Source organism: Pyxicephalus adspersus, chromosome 5 (assembly GCF_032062135.1).
Source record: "Pyxicephalus adspersus chromosome 5, UCB_Pads_2.0, whole genome shotgun sequence".
In the NCBI taxonomy this organism is placed as follows: Eukaryota; Metazoa; Chordata; class Amphibia; order Anura; family Pyxicephalidae; genus Pyxicephalus; species Pyxicephalus adspersus.
The window spans coordinates 119,755,469-119,776,493 of record NC_092862.1 but is presented as its reverse complement, the minus strand read 5'-3'; the positions used below and the strand labels follow the sequence as shown (position 1 = coordinate 119,776,493).

The 21,025-nt window shown below is 37.9% G+C and overlaps 1 protein-coding gene across 1 annotated transcript in view; it reads left to right on the top strand.

The window, feature by feature from the left end:
• The first annotated feature begins 20,665 nt into the window (after positions 1 to 20,665).
• The window catches only part of PRKAG2 (protein kinase AMP-activated non-catalytic subunit gamma 2), a 68,330-nt gene continuing 67,970 nt past the window's right edge, over positions 20,666 to 21,025 (top strand). Inside the window, 1 exon segment of the mRNA XM_072412582.1 lies at positions 20,666 to 20,821. Within this exon segment, the coding sequence (XP_072268683.1) occupies positions 20,728 to 20,821 (94 nt within the window). The 5' untranslated portion in view covers positions 20,666 to 20,727.

Below are 21,025 nucleotides of genomic sequence, written 5' to 3'. Positions count from 1 at the left end.
GCTTCTGGGGGCTTCTTCAGGGGACCTGAGGTAAGTAGTTGAAGTGCTAGTTCTGTTGAGGTAGTGGTCAAGAGAGAAGAAGGAATCCAAAGAGAGAATCCAAAGTGTTTGGCGTGCATCAGGGACGCTGTGTGATGAAAACGCTTCCAAAGACTCATAGTCCCATACCCAACACATGATATCAGGAATATGCAGTAATTGGTTGCCTGGAGTTTAGTTTTAAAAAATAACTGGTTAGTATGAAAAATTTTATTGTTGTAAATCATTTTTAAGTATTGTAATAATAAAACATTCTTAAAGTATTTGTAAACCCAACCACTGAATTGCAAATAAGTGAGACCTGTCAGAGATGTGGCATACAGGCATAGCTGGAGTGCACGCAGAAAGGAAATGAGATACAACAAAGGATGAAAAAAAAAAGGTGAAAACAACTTTAGGAGTATCAGTACTACAAGTCACATTTTAGTCTGCTGTGCACAGTGCTGTCAATCACAATGTAGATATGCTTGGTGAAGGGAAGAGCACAGGGCTGACCTCATAGGCATACCTCTGCTCCCTCCCTGTCCAGTAGTAGCATGGTTTGGGTCTTTGATTAGGCTCTGTTCCTGCAAAGTAGTCTACTGGGAGGCGGAGGAGCTGTTTGTGCTGCAGGGCAAGGGTGCTTGGATCACAAAACATTAAACTGATATGAATAAAAATTCAACCAGTTATATGGGAGAAAACACTGAGTACAAATAAATCTTTCTTTTATCAACTTTACAGCAGTTATTAGAAGTGAACAGAAGTTAGGTCACCTTTGTGTAAATTATTAACCAAGTTAGCAACACTGAGTAACACTTTATCAATTATTTCTTTGAGTAAATAAATTTAATATAAACAGATACGTGAATCAAACAGGTCCAGGAAGTGGCGACCTGTTAACAGATTTCATCTTCTTTATTCTCTATTTTTTAATCTTTTTCATCTTTAGATATTTGTACAGCACTATTTGAAGATACAATATGTATGTGAAGATGAAAGGTAGAAGCATACGCTTCAGTTTAATTTCTGTATTGGAAAAACCCAAAGGGTGATTTGGGCAAGTAAACTACTCCATTCCAAAAGATGCCCATGCAGTGGATTGGAGAGGGTTTTTCCCTTCAGAGGGTGATCACTGCACATTTCCCAGCTCTTTTTTATCCAGTTATATCACAACTCAATGGAGACATTTTAGATAACTCATGTCTTTGTTCATAGGTCCTGATTTATTAAAGTTCTCCATGGCTGGAGAGAATACACTTTTATCAGTGAGGCTGGGTGACCCAGCAATCCTGTAATGGATCTGGTCAAAGGAAAACATTTGCAAACAAATAGCTAATGACTTTTAGGAAATACATTCTAGGTTTCCTGTATAACCCAGCTTCACTGATCAAATTGTATCCTCTCCAGACTTGGAGAACTTTAATAAATCAGAGCCATAGCATTTATATTGCAGTATGATATTAAAACAGGAAAGAGAAGAGAACTGGACGATTCTCAGGCTTTTCAACCATTGGAAGATGCACCAGGTGAACAAATCCAGCTATCTGTTCTCCATCAATGGGTACACCTTCCCATGTGTACAGTCCTTCTAGTGCTATCAGATGGGACAACAGTGAACAAACTTATGTAAACCTCTTTATGCCAGCAACATCAGGGCCATTGCAAAGAGGCTGGAAAGTTCCAATTTGGATTTCCCTTCCAATATACTTTTGGCAATAATGCCAGTGTTTTACTGCCTTGTTCCCTACCTTGCTAGTACAGTGATGTGTTGCACTTTTGCAGGTGAGAGAGATTTTTCTCACTGCTTTTGCCAAAGAGGACATGATGGAAACTGGTGAATAGTTTCTTTTCTCTCTAACAGTGATCCTATAACTGGAGGGTAGGGGTGATATGGGCCTAAGGGACATGTCTTGATATGGGTCTAAGGGACATGTCTTGATATGGGTCTAAGGGACATGTCTTGATATGGGTCTAAGGGACATGTCTTGATAAAAACAAAGCTTTGTGGCTAGTCTACATGCCCTATAGTTACATGACTCATTAAGGGTGCTACTGGCTGTAACGTATGAGAGCAGCAAGCATGTTATATTAAGGGGTTACGCCATATTTGAAAACAGTTTGCTCTCCAGAGCATGGAAATGGCATTGCTACAAAACTGATTATCTCTATCACCTTCATTGCTTGTGGTTCCTGACCATTTCAGGTGCTCTTTCTAGACTGGTGCCTATAGATTTGAGCCAACTGTGCCAATTGGAAAATTTGACTTGTGATAAACGTAATGATTTCTGGACAATTTATTAATTTCAACACCGTGAACATCTATACATAGATTGTAAGAAACTCTAAGAGGCAGTTGGTGACATAACTATAAATTTTGCTATGTGCTATGTAAGATGTCAGCATTATAAAAGTGCCAAGTATGTCTGCCATAACCCAATTCAGAGTTAGGTTCTTTCTTTGCAGCCCCCTGCTTATGGTAAATATTTTTTAGCATATGTATTTAAATTTTATTTTATTTTGCAAGTGATTAATAAGGATCCTTCCTCATTCAGTGTGGTAAGTGGTGCTCATTGCTACAAAACACAACACTCACGTAATGACAAGTGAGAATTGTTCTCGGCAGCATATTCCTATGAGCCCAGGCTGTCTAATGACAGTTCATATAAATCGGGGTGATTTCATGAAACCTGGTGTCCAGCAGTGAAGTAGGATGTGCAGAGCTGTTCTGGAGTGTGAAGAGGACGAGAAGTGCTTTTATCATTTCTTGTATTGACAGGAAAGTGAATGGAACATATATATCAAACTGAACTTGGGCTTGAATCCAGAGCTTATTAACGCTGTTAAACATCTTAAATAGTTTTGTAGGATTATAGTTTATATCCTTATATATAATCCTGTCTAACATGGAGAGAGCTACAAACCCTTTTATTGTTTAGGCATTCAGAGCGAGACAATAAAATGACGGATCAGCTTCCCAACAATGGCAATGCAGTAATCAGCAAAAGGCAAAACAAACCCCTGGTACAGTAATGTTTGTTTTCTCAATGCTCTCTGTGTTCTGGTCATAAAAGGGATATGTAAGTAACTCTGTTTTTGTTCCACCCTTTGTAATGGAAAAGTTGTGAGTGGAGGCAGCTTTTCTAAGAACAGACGAAAATTGTGTACGTCAAATATGGTGTCCACATCAACCAGATATCATTTTTTTGCAGGCTGGGAGGATCTGATTGGTTGCTAGATACAATGTTATTTTCTCATCTAGCCACAACGAAAACAAAAAGAATTTTATTATGTAGTGGAAAAATATTGGCCAAAACATTTCTAAATTGTGAACAGTATGTGCTACCGGATTAGATTTAAACCTATAATGGTACATAGCAGTTGGAGTTTGCTTTAAGACAATGAAACTCCTATTTTACACTTTTTCATTCACCAGGCCCAGTATCAGTTATAATAATTTTTGGAAATAAACTAAGGACCTTCCAATCTTGAAGCACACACCAAGTGATGATTAGCATGTAGGCTGGTACCAGAATATCAGGGTGACTTTACAATGAGGGTCCATTTAATGTAGGGATCATATCAAAAAACATGTTGCAATAGGATCACAAGATCACTTGGACAAAAAATAGAGAGGTTTTGATCCTTTATTCTTTGCTTATTCCTAATTGTTAAACCATACCAGGACTATTAGAAATGTCTAGAAGGTAGAGAACGGGGATCTTGTGGCCAGGGTCTTTTCTTAAGTCTTTAGTTATAGGACAAATTTGTAAGCCCTGGAACTGGAAAATAGCAAGAAAAGTCATCTGTAGAATGACTTCCATCAAATCACCTGATCCCCTCACTGTGATTAGTTATAATTATTAAACAGGATTTATATAGTGCCATCATATGCAGCACTGTACATGAAATAGGGGTTGCAAATGACAGACAAATACAGACTAGGACACAGGAGGAGGAGAAGACCCTGCCCCAAAGAGCTTACAATCTGGTTGGGGGTGATGAGGGTGTCGCTATATTAAAATAATGTAGGGCTTGTCTGGTACATATAAAGTTAATAATGCTATAAATAATAACATTATTATTATTATATTATTTAACAGTATCTATATAGCCCAAACATACTACGCAGCATTGTACATTATATAGGGGTTGCAAACGACAGACAGATACAGACAGTGAGCCTTATTTATTAAAGCTCTCCAAGGCAGAGAGGATACACTTCCATCAGTGAACCTAGGTGATCCAGCAAACCTGAAATGAATCTGGTCCAGGATTGAAAACATTTGCTAACAAATAGCAAATTATTTTTAGGAAATCCATTCCAGGTTTGTTTGATCACCCAGCTTTACTGATGAAATTGTATATTCTTTAGCCTTTAATAAATCAGGGCCAGTGACACAGGAGGAGGAGAGGACCCTGTCCAGAAGAATTTACAATCTGAGAGGTGGGGCGGGTGCATTAGTAAACAGTATTTCCACTATGCATAGAACATTTTGTACTTTTGTTTTAACTCCTTGCTGCTGTACCTAGTTATGCTGTCTGTAACATTATAATTTGCATTTGCAACTATGAACTCGTGATACGCTTTTAGCCTAGAAGCCTCAGCGTGGTTAAATTATTTTGTAATGATTTTCATGCCATAAGGAGCTCAGAGCTGCTGTGGGGTTATTTGTGTACACCTCTTACAGATTGCCAACTTTCCAGGATTATTATATTTAATAGGCCTGTAGATTTATCATCCAGGACAAAACTGGGGCTGACTTTTCTGGCATGTGTGCAATTTCATAATGGTAATGTTGCTCTGAGGATCAGGCTCGGGCATATAATTTAAAAAGTATTACAATAGCATTGCCTTCTAAGCCTCTGATGTGTTTTGTTGCTTGGGTCATGTGGAATCTTTTTGTGTTTCATTGTATAGACCAGCCTATCTCAACTTTTTTTTGTATCCCAGATAAAGTCATAAAATCATTTTCAGGTCTCAGGGAACCCCTAAAATTAATTCCAAAAGGGAAATGCTGCTTACATTGTTGGTCAGTGTGAAAAATACCCCCAAGGGTGGTGGTCAGAAAGCTACTATTATAGACAGCTAAAAAGATTGTTAGTGTGTTGGTCTTGCATGTGGTTCTGGTAAGTGGTGTTAAACCTAGAACAATGCAAACCTTCTATCAAAAGGAAGAACAGTCAATCATAGCACAAGGAACCCCTTGCAATATGAATGAATCCTGGTTGAGAATGGCTGACATCAACTATAGCAAGAAAAAAAAAAAAACCTTTACATATAAAATGTAGAAATCTATGTAAAATCCCCACCAGTCTGATGTCTTCTATAATCAGCATTCCATTCAGAAAACAAACATCGGTTACTGGTTGGTCTTCTTGGTAATTTACATTTTATTTTATCTTGGAAAATAAAGGACTTTATGTTCTGTGCAGTATGATACAATGGAATTCACCTTGTATAAACTTTAGCAGCACCAGTAAAACACCACAGCTAATAATTTTCTTTACCCCTCTGCTGCTATGAAACTCTAAAATAAAGTCTGTATCCATTCTAGATTGGACAGGGGCCAATATTTTATTTTTTTTACCTGTTAGTGAATAAATAGTGATGCATCAGTGTCTGCTTCAAGCCTTCTCCCTGTTGCCCTGTAAAACAAAGGCAGTTTTGTCCCTATGTCCCTAGTTTGTCTGCCCTGTTCAGTGTTATGTTTCCATGTAGAATTTGCTTTTATATTCATTGTAACTTACATATGCCAATACATACATATAAAACTTGTACAATATATATATTCCAAAAGTGCCTTTTAGAAGTCAAACTTTTAGGGGGTTTGTCAAGTACTTGAGGGTGACTTTATATCTAGTACTGTATATAAAGTGCTTTTGTAGATATCTGACATTACAATCTATTGGAACAAGGTCTACTAGTATAACTACACAATAATACTACAAATAATAATACAAAACTACTACAATACTACTAGTACAGTTGTCCTTTAGCTGACTCCCCCAGCCCCCACATCTCTTTACCCCCAAAGTCTTACACTCACCTACCCTCCCTCCTGTCAAATCTCTGCTTGTGCAATCTATAGGCTGATGAGCCCCCAATGCAAAGTCTGCTGGATAAGCATCTTCTGTGCAAAGACATCTCTATTTATTTATTTGCAGAGCCTGCCTACTGTTGAAGCACATAACAGATGAGTTCTTAATAGGTATAGGAGAAAAAAACCTTTTTTTCTTTTACTTTTTTTGTTTTGAAAATAACCAGGAAAATAGCACACACTGTGCATATAACAGGGTTCAATGCTTGTGGTATTATAATTAAGTTTGGCACAAATAAATATAATAAATTAGGTAACTTTGTCTTACCAGTAGAGCATATATGAAATATGTAATCGCTCTTACAGACAGGCACTAAGCTTGCCAAACACAGTTTAGGGACCTAATACTATATTGATGGCATGCTGAAGATAAATATTGATTTACTTTTGGTTTACAGTAAATTATCACTACAAGGGCAACTGTCCCTGATTGAGTGGGATTGCCCCTCTTTCAGAGTCATGTCCCTCTGTCCAGCCTTCCTCCTCTGAGGAGGATCACTCTGCAATGGATAATTTGATAAATGGTATATTTGATAATTTAATAAATGGTAAAAAAGCAAAACATGATTTTTGTTTGCTAGGATGGCTGAGGTCACCAGAACTTTGCTATCTTTCACAGTGATAGTGAAACGTGGCAGTGGAAAGTCTAAATCCCTTTTAGTACATAAAATCCAAATAGTTTTGTAATGCTGTTTGTTAGTAGCTGCTGTAAATTATAACTACACCACAAGATGGCAGTATAGTATTGTTGTAATCTGATAATTGTCTAAGTAGATTTAGTTCACTTTTGGCTTAAACAGAACATTTTCACTCACCTTCCTAAATTTTACTGGGGGTACAGGGGATCATTAGCAAAATACATAAAAAATCCTAAACCTTTTAGTCAGAAATGAAACCATAAGCATGACCATAACTTATGATTTTATTCTGTTATGAATCGCAGTGACTTATTATTAGCAATTGTTTAGGTTTAGTTTATTATGTCAGTTATACAGTAATCTATCAAAATAAAACCTACATGTGCAGTAGATGGGAAGTGGAAATTTGTTTTTATTGACTGTTATGGGAAATATAGAATAAAAAATATAGTAACGTGCCAAACATGAAAAATCCATAATTACCTGATTTTATAGAAGCAACCTCTTCTCAGTTATCAGCAGAAGCTTTACCAGATTTGCTATGTCATAAAATGGGTCTGTAATTATCTGGTTTAAATGTAAAGAAATCATTACCTTTTACTGATCTCTTCCTTAGATAGTAACCTTGATGCCTACTTAACTCCATCCATCCTGCAGCTGAATCAAAGTTTACATTCTTTGCACTGGCTACACAATCGATCCCCATAGACTTCTATGAGACCGTCTGCAAAGAAAAAATGTGGATTGATTGTGCAAAAACAGATAATGCCTAAACAATTTACCTGCAGGATAAAAACATTGTGCCAGCCAAATGATGGAGGTAAAGCTGCGTACACACGTCAAATTTTTCTCGCTCGATAATCGGCATTGGCCAGATATTGGGCGAGAATCTGGCGTGTGTACAGCCCAGGTCGTTCATCGTCCGTGGATCCGTCCTGGCGGATCCACGGACGATGAACGATGACCGATCCTAATGCAAGGGAAGGGGAGGAGCACGCAGCAGGGTGCCGCTCCATCGCTCTCCCCCTCCCCTCTCCATAGAGCAGAACGGTGCTGTATTTACAGCACTCGTTCATGCATCTTGCGGTTCTTATCGTTGGAAAGGATTGTGAAAGATTCTTTCCAACGACAAGAATTGCACGTGTGTATGCAGCTTAAGTACTAATGTGGGAGGGGGCAGGGAGGGTAGGATATATTAGGTCAGAGAGGGGGCAAATGTATCAATGTAGTGCAAATTATTTAAAAGGAACACTTGTCCTTGTTATTCTTTCAAACAAAATTGAGTTGGCAATCAAATTTCAACCAGCAGTGTATTAGATCAACTCAGCAATGGAGGCAGAAAATTGATTTGTGTGTGCCAGCTTCTTTTCCAGCACTGGTAAATTATCATTTTCTTTATTTGGTATTAACATCACTAAAAGGAAATGTAAACAATCTATATTAATGTATTAAGATGGTATAAAATGTATATACAAAAACAGTATGGGCTGTACTTATACAGCTGTGAGTTTGACATTCCCTTAAGCATTCTCTAGAGGAGATTCAATTACTGAAACACATGGACTGTGTAGATAGTTGTATTGTAGATTTAAAGAATATATATTTAAACAGTATTACGAAAAAGAAAGAACACTCTCGTTTATTGTATTGTTCTGCATATGAGGACAAAAATAAAAAATAAGTGGCAGTGTTCTCCCCAACCCCTTTTAGCCGGGCGCACCACCTGGCACTTTTTAGTTTTTTTGGTGGTTTTGGGTGGTTACTGAAAAGTTAGGTCATAATACAGGGGCTGCCAGCCACCTACAATTTATTATCACCTAGCTTAAAAAAATTCTGTGTTGAACACTCTTAAAATTAGGTAAATTAGAATGACGGTGTACTTTCTATTCTTGTGACTGTATATAACGTATTGATATGAATATGTTTTATTTTTAAATCTCAGCCAGCAGGTGGTGCTCTCAGCTCTTTTTTTTTTTACAAGTAACTATTGACAGCCAGGCAACTGACATTTTTTAAAGGAAGCCAGGAATAGCATTGCACACGTTTCACACAAGTGCAGAGAGAAGTTGTGCTGTAGGCAGAAGTTCAGACCCTGAAAAGCCACCAAGGTGGAGCAGTTCAAATAAAAACTCTTTTGAAAATATAAATTGCATCATGTGTTTGCTGGACTTTGGTCCCCATTTCTATTTAATGTCCTAAATATGTACAGAGTCCCATGTGTGTATTTATAGAATGACAAATCTACTCTCATTTAACCTTCTGTGATATCATCCTTTTTCTTTTAAGAATTTGGAAAATAAAAGAGGATATTGTGAAAAAAGGGCAATGAATGAAATACCAATATAACCTTTATAACTTCAAACAGAATTCAGTGGCAACACATGAAAGAAGGGTCATGTGACCACGTATTTTGTACTGATTCCGTTCAGAACATTTTATTCTTCTGGTGATAGCACGTCAACAATGCAGAATTAACTCTTTTGTGATTGTGTACATTGGGTTGGCATATTATGGTTGCTGTAAAGCTCGGCATACTGACCCTGTGTCTAATCTCGGAAACTAACAAAAACTTTTTTTCTAATGGGAATCAAGCAAAGAGACAGGTACTTGTCATAAAGACTGGACCTCCTTTGCTCCCGAATGAATAAATGACACATACGCTGGCCCTGTAAATAGAAAGAGGACATATTGTGATAAATACTTCAACACAGGGACGGTGGTTTCTAGGAGCTTTTGATTTGATTTACTGACAGTACTTAAATGGTCCTGCCATTGTTCCATTCTGGAGTTGTCCTGATATAGAATGTTCACAACTGCAATGATGGAATGTTATAAGTATCGCGTTCTCCGTGAGCGAAGTTACTTTCTGGGCTTCAAGCCAACTATGCATACATCCAACCTTGTCTTAGGATCATCCCTGGAAGGAAATACAGCTACACGTATGTACTATTCATACACACCTTCATCTATAGTTACTTTCTTGTACTAAAATTTATTAGTTCATTTTTTTTTTTTACTTTTGAGAACTGTAAATTGTCTTATGTCTGAGTTTTCTATATATAAAATTTAACTGTATCAGAAGAGAAACTTTTCTTTTTTTGTTCTAATTTTATAAATGGAGCCGTACAGGTTAGATGTCCTGTCCGGTCTATGTGCTAAGATTCACCCTCTTTATAGGTCTTGGTGTCCACTGTTACTGGAACAGTGAGGGAAAACAGAACATGAAGAAAAGAGGAATTTTCCCTTTGTGATGTTAGTGCTAGTTTTACCTTACTTTTGAGAAATCTCTGGGAGGAGACAAATAGATGTTTTACAATACTCAACGTTTTATTTAAAAAAAATCAAACTCTTCAACTGTTTAGTAAGGTTGGAGAAAGGGATAGGAAACAAAAGTTTAGTAGACTAAAGGTTCCTAATTCTTTATTATTCATTTTCAGACATTTTTCATTGAAAATAATCATGGGACAAATTGATTAGATGCAATCATAGATGTTCCTCTGAAAATACTAGTTTATTGGCTATTATGCTGTTTCTGAACCTTTAGTACTCAAGCTATTGATGCAGAAATTGGAGTAACACTCCTTATGTGCATATTTGATTAGGGCCAGTGGCTCAAGTATTAAATATGAGGGTCCATATGACTACTAGGCATCTAGAATTTCCAAAAGAAGGGGTCTACACGTTCATTTTCTGTATTTCCATTGTTACATGTCTTCTGTAGGAATACAACAGTAAGCAAACAGCCACAGCCGAAGTACATCAATGGGTGTTGATATTTATACAAACTTTGTACCTTAGGTTGTTTTCTGTCCAAGAAAGTAAAAGGCTGAAAAGTAAAACCATTGCACCAGAAGTGGTCAACACATTGTCAGCCTGCATGCATCCTTAGAACCTTTTTAGAGCATCCTTAGAATCCTTAGAACAAGTTTTTATCCTTGCTTCAGATCTAGTAAATGTTGCTTCCCCTTAAGGTCATGGAACCGAGTCTGACCAATACTGCATAGCTGCTGCTGGATGCTGTCTGGAGCCAAATACAATAATAGAAATATCAGATATTTATAAATGAGCCATAGATGGAGACAAAATTTAATATGGAGCTACTGCCCCTAGATAGGGGGGTCCCTACATTTCTTCCAATAGCAATCTGCTTTGTATCACCTTGATCCATCCCAATGTAGTGTTGTTTTATTATTAATAGGATAATTATGTCTGTACACAATTGCAGAAACAACACTGCACACTGTGAACCCTCCATGACAAATCACATTTTTCTGTGTAATTTGTAATTAAAGCCAAGAGCTCAATACATCTGGATGATTGTTTGCTTGTATCATAATAGACAACATCTCAGTCCTCAATAATTACTGGCAGCGTGATGCACGAGAGTCTTTTGTTTAGGCAGCTTCTGTGCAGTTTTTTTCATTTGATAAAAAATTTAATAGGCAGCATGATACTTGAATATCTTAAAATTATAAATAAAAAAATTAATTATACAATACCCTAAGCAGTGATTAAATATCTATTTGGTAATAATAATTATTGGCTTGCATCTTATCAGGTAGGTGGTGGTAGTTTTTAAAGGGCATCCAACTTTTTTAGAGCCTACCCCTGCAGCAAGGAATATTTACTTGTCGATATGTATGGGAGAGCCAGGCCCAAGTGCTTTCACAAGGGAGCTCCTACATTGGGTAGGGTTGGGGTGGTGGTGATGGAGCATAAATCAGGGGAATATCAGGAGGGTTTTTAGAAGGTTGGCACTCTTGCCCTGAATTTCCTTATAGTAATATGCCTGCTTTATGTGTGTTTGAGAATTCCTCTTCTGCTTTACAATCAGCATTTTTGTGGATTACAAGATAATGATAAAAGTTAGTGTGGTGGACAGGTGCATTATAGTAGTTTCTTTATAGAAAATAAAATACAGAACTGTTATCTTTACACACAGTATATAATATTTGTAAAAAAACTGTTTTCACAGCTTATGTGCACATTATTGAACTCAGCTTACATGCACATTAGGTATCTTTCAATGTGCCCTCCAACATCAGTGACAGGTCAGGGTCATAATCACCAATCACTGCTATCTCTCTTACTACCTCTTCCGGGTTCCGCGTTCCTTCTTGGCCATTGAACATGTTTGGGTGTAGGATTAACATTACCTCCATCATCTGACTCTATTCTCAGCCTGTGTTATGCAGTATACACCCATACAGTACACAATAAGCATGCTGGAAATGTAAGCGATGGGTTTTTTAATTGTTTTTTGACGAAAAAAATTTACATGCCAAAAACTATGCTACGCTTAGGTTCCCGGAAGGTTAGTTGTGTTCTAAAGTAAGTTACACTTTCTCTTTCCTCATTCCCTGGAAAAAAAAATTCAGTGATTTGTTCTTTATAGGCTGGGGGTAATCACTTGGTTTCCTCTTTTGGGCAGACAAGTTTTCCACTTTAGTTTTTAAAAAAGCATTCGATTAGCCCATAACAAAACTGAAATATTTTCTTATCTACTTCAGCAACATAATGGTTAAGGGATCAGCATCTTTAAATCATTTGTATTTTTGTGTTGTCCCTGATTTTTCGCATGGTAGGTGTTTACAAATGTTGTCAAACATGTCATTTGCACAATCTGTTTTTATCTGCTTGAAATATTAACTGTGACTGAGGACAAAGCAAGGACACATCTTCTAAAATCATTGGTGCTGAACATTGTCTGTAATTAGTGTCTCAGATGGCTGTGAAACTTGACTGAACTTCTGCACCAACAATATTAAATAAGCAGTAGAAGAGGTTCAAAAGAAATGAGAAAGTGAGCGTCTGCTGGAATTTTGATATTTTTGGTAAAGCAGACAATTTATGTTCAGTCTTTTGAAGGTGAGGATCCATCAGACAATTCTCTTTAAATTAATGATTTGAACTGCTTCTGTTAATGTTTCTTTAAACAATCACAGCAACACAACTTGAGTTGATGAGAACATCCGGCCATTAGTAAAAGGTCATTGTGCTTGTTATAGATTGAAAACATTCATTTTCTCCTACAGGTATGCGCTAGCAAGTTAAGTGTAAAATCATTAAAGCTTCTTCTACTCTGAGACCACAAAGCCAAGCAGTTCCCAGACATGCTTTTGGTTCTAGCTGAACAGACCATCAATTTTTAATCTTTGGCTTTGGTCTTAGGTATTTCTTCTCTTCTCTTCATTAATCGATGCAGTTTACACAGTGGGTGCTGGGCTTCTGATGGGAATATCTTTGTTCCTTCAGAGACGTTCTGTATCAAATGTAGCTTCTATGAAAGTACACAGATCAGCTGCCATGTTTTACATTTAGAGTAAATATACTGAAGGAATTTATGCCAGAAACTCAAACCCTTGGTAGCAATCTTGGATTAGAGCAGGGGTCTCCAACCTGCGGCTCCGTTGTGGCTCCCTTCCGCTGCCGCGGGGAGATCTCTGATGGGGGATCCCCTTCCTCCCAAGACACTGCGGAGAAGGGGGACTCCCTATCCGGTGTTCTAATGAAAAAAATCTACCAGTGAAATAAATCTACCACGGGGCGTGTACAAATGGGTGTGTACAATGACATCCCCCTCCTTTGAACCCCAATTCCTCTGGAATGGGGAGATGTACAAAACCAAAAATGTAGGTGCAAGTGGGGGACACCTGTGACTAACACCCCCTAAAATTTAATTGTTAGGTTATCATCAGAATATAAAGAACTCTGCCCATCAAAAAAATCTACCGTTACACATTGCTGGAGGCACCTGAACCCAAATTTCTCTAGCCAGGAAGGGGGTACAGGTGAACAAAATTAGAGGTGCAAGTGGGGGACACCTGTGGCTAACACCTCCTAAAAACTCCACCCATCAAAAAAACTCTACCCTGTTACATATTGTTGGAGGCTTCTAGCACCTAAACCCCAATTTATCTGGAAACGGGGGTACAGGTGAAAAAAATTTGAGGTGCAAGTACGGGACACCTGTGGCTAACACCTCCTAAAAATTCATAAAAACTCTGCCTATCAAAAAAATCGACCGTTACACATTGCTGGAAGCATCTAGCATCTGAACCCCAATTCCTCTGGAACGGGGGGGAGGCGGTACAGGTGACCAAAATAGAGGTGCAAGTGGTGGACACTTATGGCTAACACCACCTACAATTGAATCGCTAAGGCATCATCAGAAAATAAAGAACTCTGCCCATCAAAATAATCTACCCTGTTACACATTGCTGGAGGCTTCTAGCACCTGAACCCCAATTAGTCAAGATTGGGGGGTACAGGTGAACAAAATTAAAGCTGCAAATGAGGGACACCGGTGGCTAACACCCCTTAAAATTTCATCGCTAAGGCATCGTCAGAACATAAAGAACTCTGCCCATCAAAAAAAATCTACCCGGTTACGTTAGAAGCCTCCAGCTAATGTAACAGGATGATACGTTAGAAGCTGGAGGCTTCTAGGGGCATAGTTCAGTGTTTAATTTATTTCAATGTAGGCCTACACATGCACACTTGTTGTAACAGGTAAAATTAAAAAAATATTAAAACTTTTAAAAGTTTATAAACTGTGTTATGTTTTGCGGCTCCAGACTATTTTTCTTTAGTGGAAGAGGAGGCAAAATGGCTCTTTTGATAGTAAAGGTTGCTGACCCCTGGATTAGAGCCATTAGGAAATTATATTTACAGCAGGTCCTCAGGTTGTGATAGTGAATATATACTCATTACTTAACACATTGCCTAGATTTGATGTTACAGGCTAACCTGGCAAGAAAAAAATACATTAAAAACCTAAAAAAATTACCTGAACACAACACATGCCAAAATGAACAGTGGATCTAAAAAAATAGGCTGCTGTAAATGTAGCTAATTTTTGTGTTACCTCTAAAGTCAACAAAAAAAAAAAAGAAACTAGGAAAATGTACATTGTTATCACAATCCAAATATCTAACAAAGAAGGTAAAAGTGTAAACCCTAACAATAAACATCTAAAATTTGCAGCCACATTATCCAAAGATAAGTGATAAGCCACATTTTAGTAAGACTTTCTTCATGAGTTTAGGTACGCTTTTACACCCAATTTAACATTATTTCCAGAGGATGGGTAGGAACCTATTTTAGAAATGTAGCAGCAAAACCACATTTTAAGACAAGGGAAGAATATCTGTAAGGCTTTAATTGTTCTATTGTCGTCTTCTCCATGTGACACCCATGCTTCTCAATGTGGTGATCTGGTGTTACCAAAACAGGAAGTGAGTGAAAATCTTCATAATGAGAGCAAAGGCTGCATCTTTGTCCTTCTAGGTAGAATTATATAGAGCAAGATACAACCAAAACGTCTGAGGACATACTATTAATGCAGGGTGTCATAACTTTTTCCCCTGAGGGATTGCCACCACCACACCGGTCATTCATAGAGCAGCAGTGTCTCATCACATTAGCAGAAGATGTAGAGAGGAAGAGGACCTGGGGTCATGTGACTGTCCAGAAGATATTAAAAAGGTGAGTATATTGGAGTGGAAATATAGGTACACTTTAAAAAAAATTCAATCAGGCAAGGCTTTATTGCAAAATGGGACAGACAATGTCCTTTCTGCAGTAAGTAAGGTTGCCCAATCGCTTGCTCGAGCTGTTACAAATGGCGGCTTTGGCGGCTCTGCATGTTACATCCTCCCGGTCTGGCCAATCAAGATGTTTGAAGAAAGCATACAGATAAACATAACAGGTTTTAGTTCCACTTTAACAAAAAAAGACATTAAAATATAATGAAGCCCAAAAAACAGTCACAAGAAGGTAGAGGTTTTTGGCACAGGAAGCATGCAAAGAGGCTGGCTCTGTTCTTAGCACTGCCAGGTAAACCTAGACGCTGGGTTACATCATCAGTGGTTGCCTAATGACTGAAGAGGATTTTGTTGGACCTAGAAGACTTATTGGCAAAGATGACAGAAATCACAGAATCCGGGTAAGTGTGTGCCATATTCATACTTGCACATTATGGCAAATGCTCACCCCCACAAAGGGTTTAGTTTCCATTTAAATACAACCGTGAAAATCTCAAGAAGGTTAGTAGGCCAATAAACAAATGGAAGAATAGGGCCCAGAATCAGGGTATAACAACTTTACAGAGATTCAAAATCTTTGCCACACAAAGAATATCCTTGGATTTTAAAATGCAACAAAAACTTTGCAGGCAAGTCTGCCATATTGTATAATCATTGCATGCCTTCACGTTATTCTTTTGTAAACTGAGCAGGATGTTCATAGTTGCTCTGGGTGGGTCTATAACCTATTTTGTTATACTCATTTTCATTCTGTGAAAAACAGTGGAGGTGGAGACCAGGTGTAAACATTTTTCAAGAATACAAGGCTAGTGGTGACTAAATGATTGTAGACAAAGCTGTGACCTAGTATAATAAATTCTATGCCAGAATTAAAATATTATAAGTCATGTCGCCTACATAATGCGTTTTTTTAAAAAATTTTTGGCATCAAGATTATTTAAAATCCCAGTCTCAACATTTTCGGGTCTGTACTACACAGGGAATATGAGCAGAAAGTAGGAGCCAAAAATATGAGCAGAAAACAGAAAGTTGCTGATCTCCCGATGCTCGCCATCCTAGACACCCAGTAGGGACAGTTAAGCCCAGGACACATAGTTGGAAGGCAGACACTTCATATACATGTGGAATCACCTTCTACAGCAAGGCATGGCATTGATGCCAAGAGTCTGTTTGCCTGGCAGTGCTGCCAGTGCTACAATAGTTGCAGCAGCAAAATAATAAAGTACATAACTTCCTGCTAAATTCTGTGGCCTAATCAAGCAATAAGAATAATATTGAGATATGACAGCTGATTGGCTAGCATGAGATAAAACAATTATGTGCCTAAGCATTACTCTCTGCAGCATATTAAATTAGTGCATTTATCTGTAAGTGGAAAAACAGGTGTGACATTCAGCAGTCAGTCACCAGTCATTCATTTGTATGATTATAATTCTGCCATCCTGTGATGGTGCCAACTGGTTCAAAAGGGCAGGGGAAGAATACAGAGTGTACAGCTATATATATATTTCAGTAAGCGATTGATCTGGTCATATTACAGGTTATCATAAAGCATTGCCTGAATACCATTTCTCATCTGACTGCAGATTCCATGCACTGACGCATTGTCCTCAGAGCTCAGATTCTAAAGCTGACATCATCATCTTTCACAGAACCAAACCCTGTCCTTCTCCTGCTTCATTTTCAGAGTGTGGAGACACTTTACAGTAAATGTATTCTTTACATATTGTGCCCTTCACTAGTCTTCAACCTATACTTTGGTATTTTATTAGTTATTTCTATTTTATTTATTTCTATAAGTACGGTAATTCTTTTCCTTCCTCCCCCTATGGGCAGTGGGTATATAGCATTTTTCTTATCCTCTTTGTTTATAGGTGAGTTTCTTCAGTTCAATTTTAAAATATTATTTTCTATCTCATTTTGGTTAGAATTTGAACTGTTTTAACAGTTGTTTCTGAAAGAGAAAACTTGGGACGGTCAGTTTGTCTTATTATGGCTGTATTTATTACCATCATTGTCATTCAATTCAATCACACAGACTCCATTCTACCCTAGCTAGGTACAACCTTATACAACAGATCATTAAAAGTTACAACAGGGCATTATAAGTTGTTCATAAACATTATAGTTTCTTGTAATGTTAAACAATAGATTCCCCTATCAGTTCTGTTGCCACAAATGTGAGACATTTGTTTTGTGTGTTACCACTTAGGCCACACTTGATACTTGCTAGAACTTTTTGGAAACCCTCTGTATTTTAAGTCTAGATGAAGATGGGGATTTCTCACTAGGCCTAGGAGTCAAATAGAGAATAGTGTCCAAAAACTGGTTACTTCCCTCCAAAAGTTTTACATTTTGCAGCAGTTCCCAAAATATTTGTGTGGAGTCATTCAGGTCTTTGGAACAATTCCAGCAGCTGGAGGGTAAATTCTTGTCAGTCTGGGTGGGGAGAGGTAGATACTATAAAGTATGATGGGTTAGGTCTAAACAAACTTCTTGCACAGAAGTACTCTGGATAACAGTTTATATTTCAGAGCGTTCTGCTCGCTTTTATTCACTCAAATGAAAAAAAAAACCAAATACACATACCCCAGTTTGTCTTCACATGGAATCAGTATCTGCACAGGTCAGCAAAGTCACACAAAGCTTGTTACATCACAAAACTACAAGCAGTCTCTCATTTCTCCCCACACTGCGACAATCACACGACACTAAACTAAAGCTCCATCTGCCTCACCAGCTCATTTGGGAGTGTGTTTACAAACACCATGATACACCTCCTTTAGTCACACTTGTAGGGTTGAGCACTCTGGGCAAAGAAACTGTGAACCCTGGACAAAGCATCAACATTACTCTGATGACTTTCTGATTTGTGTTCTTCCTCAAATTTGTAGTTCTGCAGTGTCAGAAACCACCAAGTGATGCTTTCGTTTGTTCCATACACTTGAGAGGGACATGGTCTGTAATGAGCCAACACTTATGCCCTAGCACAGGTGCCTCATACAACTTAAGACTACACTGAAGTCACGCTGCGCCTCCATTGTTTTTCAGTCTCTAGTACAGTTTGTGAATTTAGTGCAATATAAAAGCCGAAATTGTCATTCAGTATATAAGAATTTATTAAAATATTACTTTTGTTTTATTATTTATAAAACATAAAAAAATTGCAAATAATGACCAAATTTTTCTGTGGACCACCGATTGGCAAACGAATTGCCCTAGCAGGTATGCTTTAGGTTATCAGGGGCCCTCTTGATAGCCACCCTCGGCTCCTCAACATACCTGATTTTAGGGGGGTCAATTTTCTACTCCGAAAGACCACAGGTTGTTGCATTTACTACCTGTGACTGGACAGCGCCCAGGCCCGCTTCAGATGCTCCCAAAAACTCTTCCCTAAAGTTAGCAATTATCAGTACTGGGTTTTCAGGTTATGAGAGGCTGTCTCTGCTTCTTGAAACAAAATGATATCTGTAGTGTTCCTACACAAGAGGGAAGGGGCCATGACCTCAGCCCACTGAGCCCTAGGTGGTCTCTCCTACACTGCCACTCTCTCATACGGTAGTGAGTCCTTTCAGTCAAAGCTTGGATCTGCCTCTGCAGCTTCCATTAGTAACCTGTTGATTTCCTGGTGTGTAGCATTCATTTGCTGTTGGTTGATAGTATGCATTTTTATTTTAAAAAACATGCTAGCTTCACGTATCTCCCACCCACTCTTTTCCAGATAACATAACTGGATCTCCAAACACAATGTATCAAAAGACACTTATAATGTAATAAATGATTTTTGCCCGAGGATAATCTCACACATCAGTGTATCATTCTGCAGCTTGGTAATTTAAATGTTAGTACAAATGTACCTTTTTGTTACCGACACAACAAGTTCTGTAGAACTTAATAGGAATCTAATACCTATAGAACAACCCCTCTTTTCACATTTCCACTTAATTCAGACCTTTTGGATTTTTATTCACACCATAACTCCCAACATTTTGAGATATGGAAGTCAGACATTTTTTTGCCTAAAATATGTAAGCAAATGTCCCCAAGCTTAAAATTGTTATTTTAATAACAGTTAAAATAATTTAATGGCTGTATACAAGGTTTGGTGGAAAATAAGACTTTTTAAATCCCAAATGAAACATTTTTTATAGAGGTGTATAAATCAATCAAGCGACACCTAAGAGAGGAATGTTAACACTAAAACAAAAACGATTGGAAGCTGGTGCTGTCTTTTTTTATTTTAGAAAGCCCAGAAACTTCTGCAATCCCTGTTTCACAAATGAACCTTGTATTAAATGTTTATTTGTAAAATATAGATTTTATTTACATAAGATAACATTTTAAAAAACCTCTGTCCTAATACTGTAAACGTAATTTAGTAAGGAATTTTCACAATCATTTTAATAATCATAATATACAGTATATTTTTTTAAGATGACAGTGACATTCCATAAATATTGTATTACAGTTTCATAATTTATAGTTAGAACCCTGCTTAGTCATCTAGTAGGATATAATATAAGAGGCAGGAACAACAATGACACTGTCTGCTTACCCTACTGTCACATGAAATTGCTTGCATAATTCTGTCCATTCTCTCCAGCTTCCGCACTGTCACTGGTTATATTTCCTTAATGAATCAGTCACTCCCTCAGTACACAAATATCAGCACAAATAAACTTATCTAAAAAAAGAATCAGTAACATTTGCAGTAACTAGTGGGTTAAACGCTGAGAGAATCTTCTGCAAGTGCTAAGCCTCAGGTCTTTCAGTTTCATAAGAGGAGTAATTTCTATTTTGAATTGTCATGCCTATGTGACATGTGGGGTTTGCCAGTCACCAGAGAGCACTTGACATGACCCTATAACCAGCATATGCTTTCCTGCTTCAGCAAAGGGCCCAGGAGTCAAAATAGCTACGTGATGTCACATTATAATGAGAATTTGCTCTGGCCAATTGGTGCCAAGAATTGTCTGGACAAGGGTGGATTCCTTTTTCAGTCTTTTTAAAGAGACATTATTCGCAAACGCACATGACAACCTTCTGCCAGAACATCCCTGATGTGGAATTTTATAAAAGGAGCCTTATCAGTCACCACTGACCTTCCCCAAGCAAGAAGATCTTGTATTCTATCAGCAGGCGGTGTACACCACTTGAGAAGAATTCAGTTTGTGTGCTGCAGCACAGCTTGCAATGCAGGCTGACTCTGTGATAGCAGACAGTAATCTGGTTTATCCCTAAACTCAGAGTATTTTTTTTTTTCTTTAAACAAAAAGTGAATTTCTGCAGAATCAAAGGGGTATTGTCATTTGTGTAAGCTGGAGTTTTTCTACTTTTTTGTGCTGCTTTATCTACATTTCAGCTTTTCTGGTACATTCTGGATATGACAAAATTCTGCTAAAGTTGTATTACCCATTTTGCCTCATGAAGCGGTTTGGCAGTTTGAGAGGCAGCAAGAAACGCAAGGACCAGGGCCGGGGGACAGAGCGCCGTCAATCAGAACCTCATGGAATAATAGGTACAGTGCCACACCTGCTGCTGATAAGGAGGATTTGGCAATTCAAAATGTGGTCATTATAATTAGCCTGGCTTCGCTGTTGCATGTTCTATAGGCTTGCTTGGGGGCTGTTTGTTTTTCTGTGTGTTTATACCTTTGAGTAAAAGGTAATTATAATATGGTATATACATATGTGTAATATTGTAGTATGCTGTTCAAGATTAT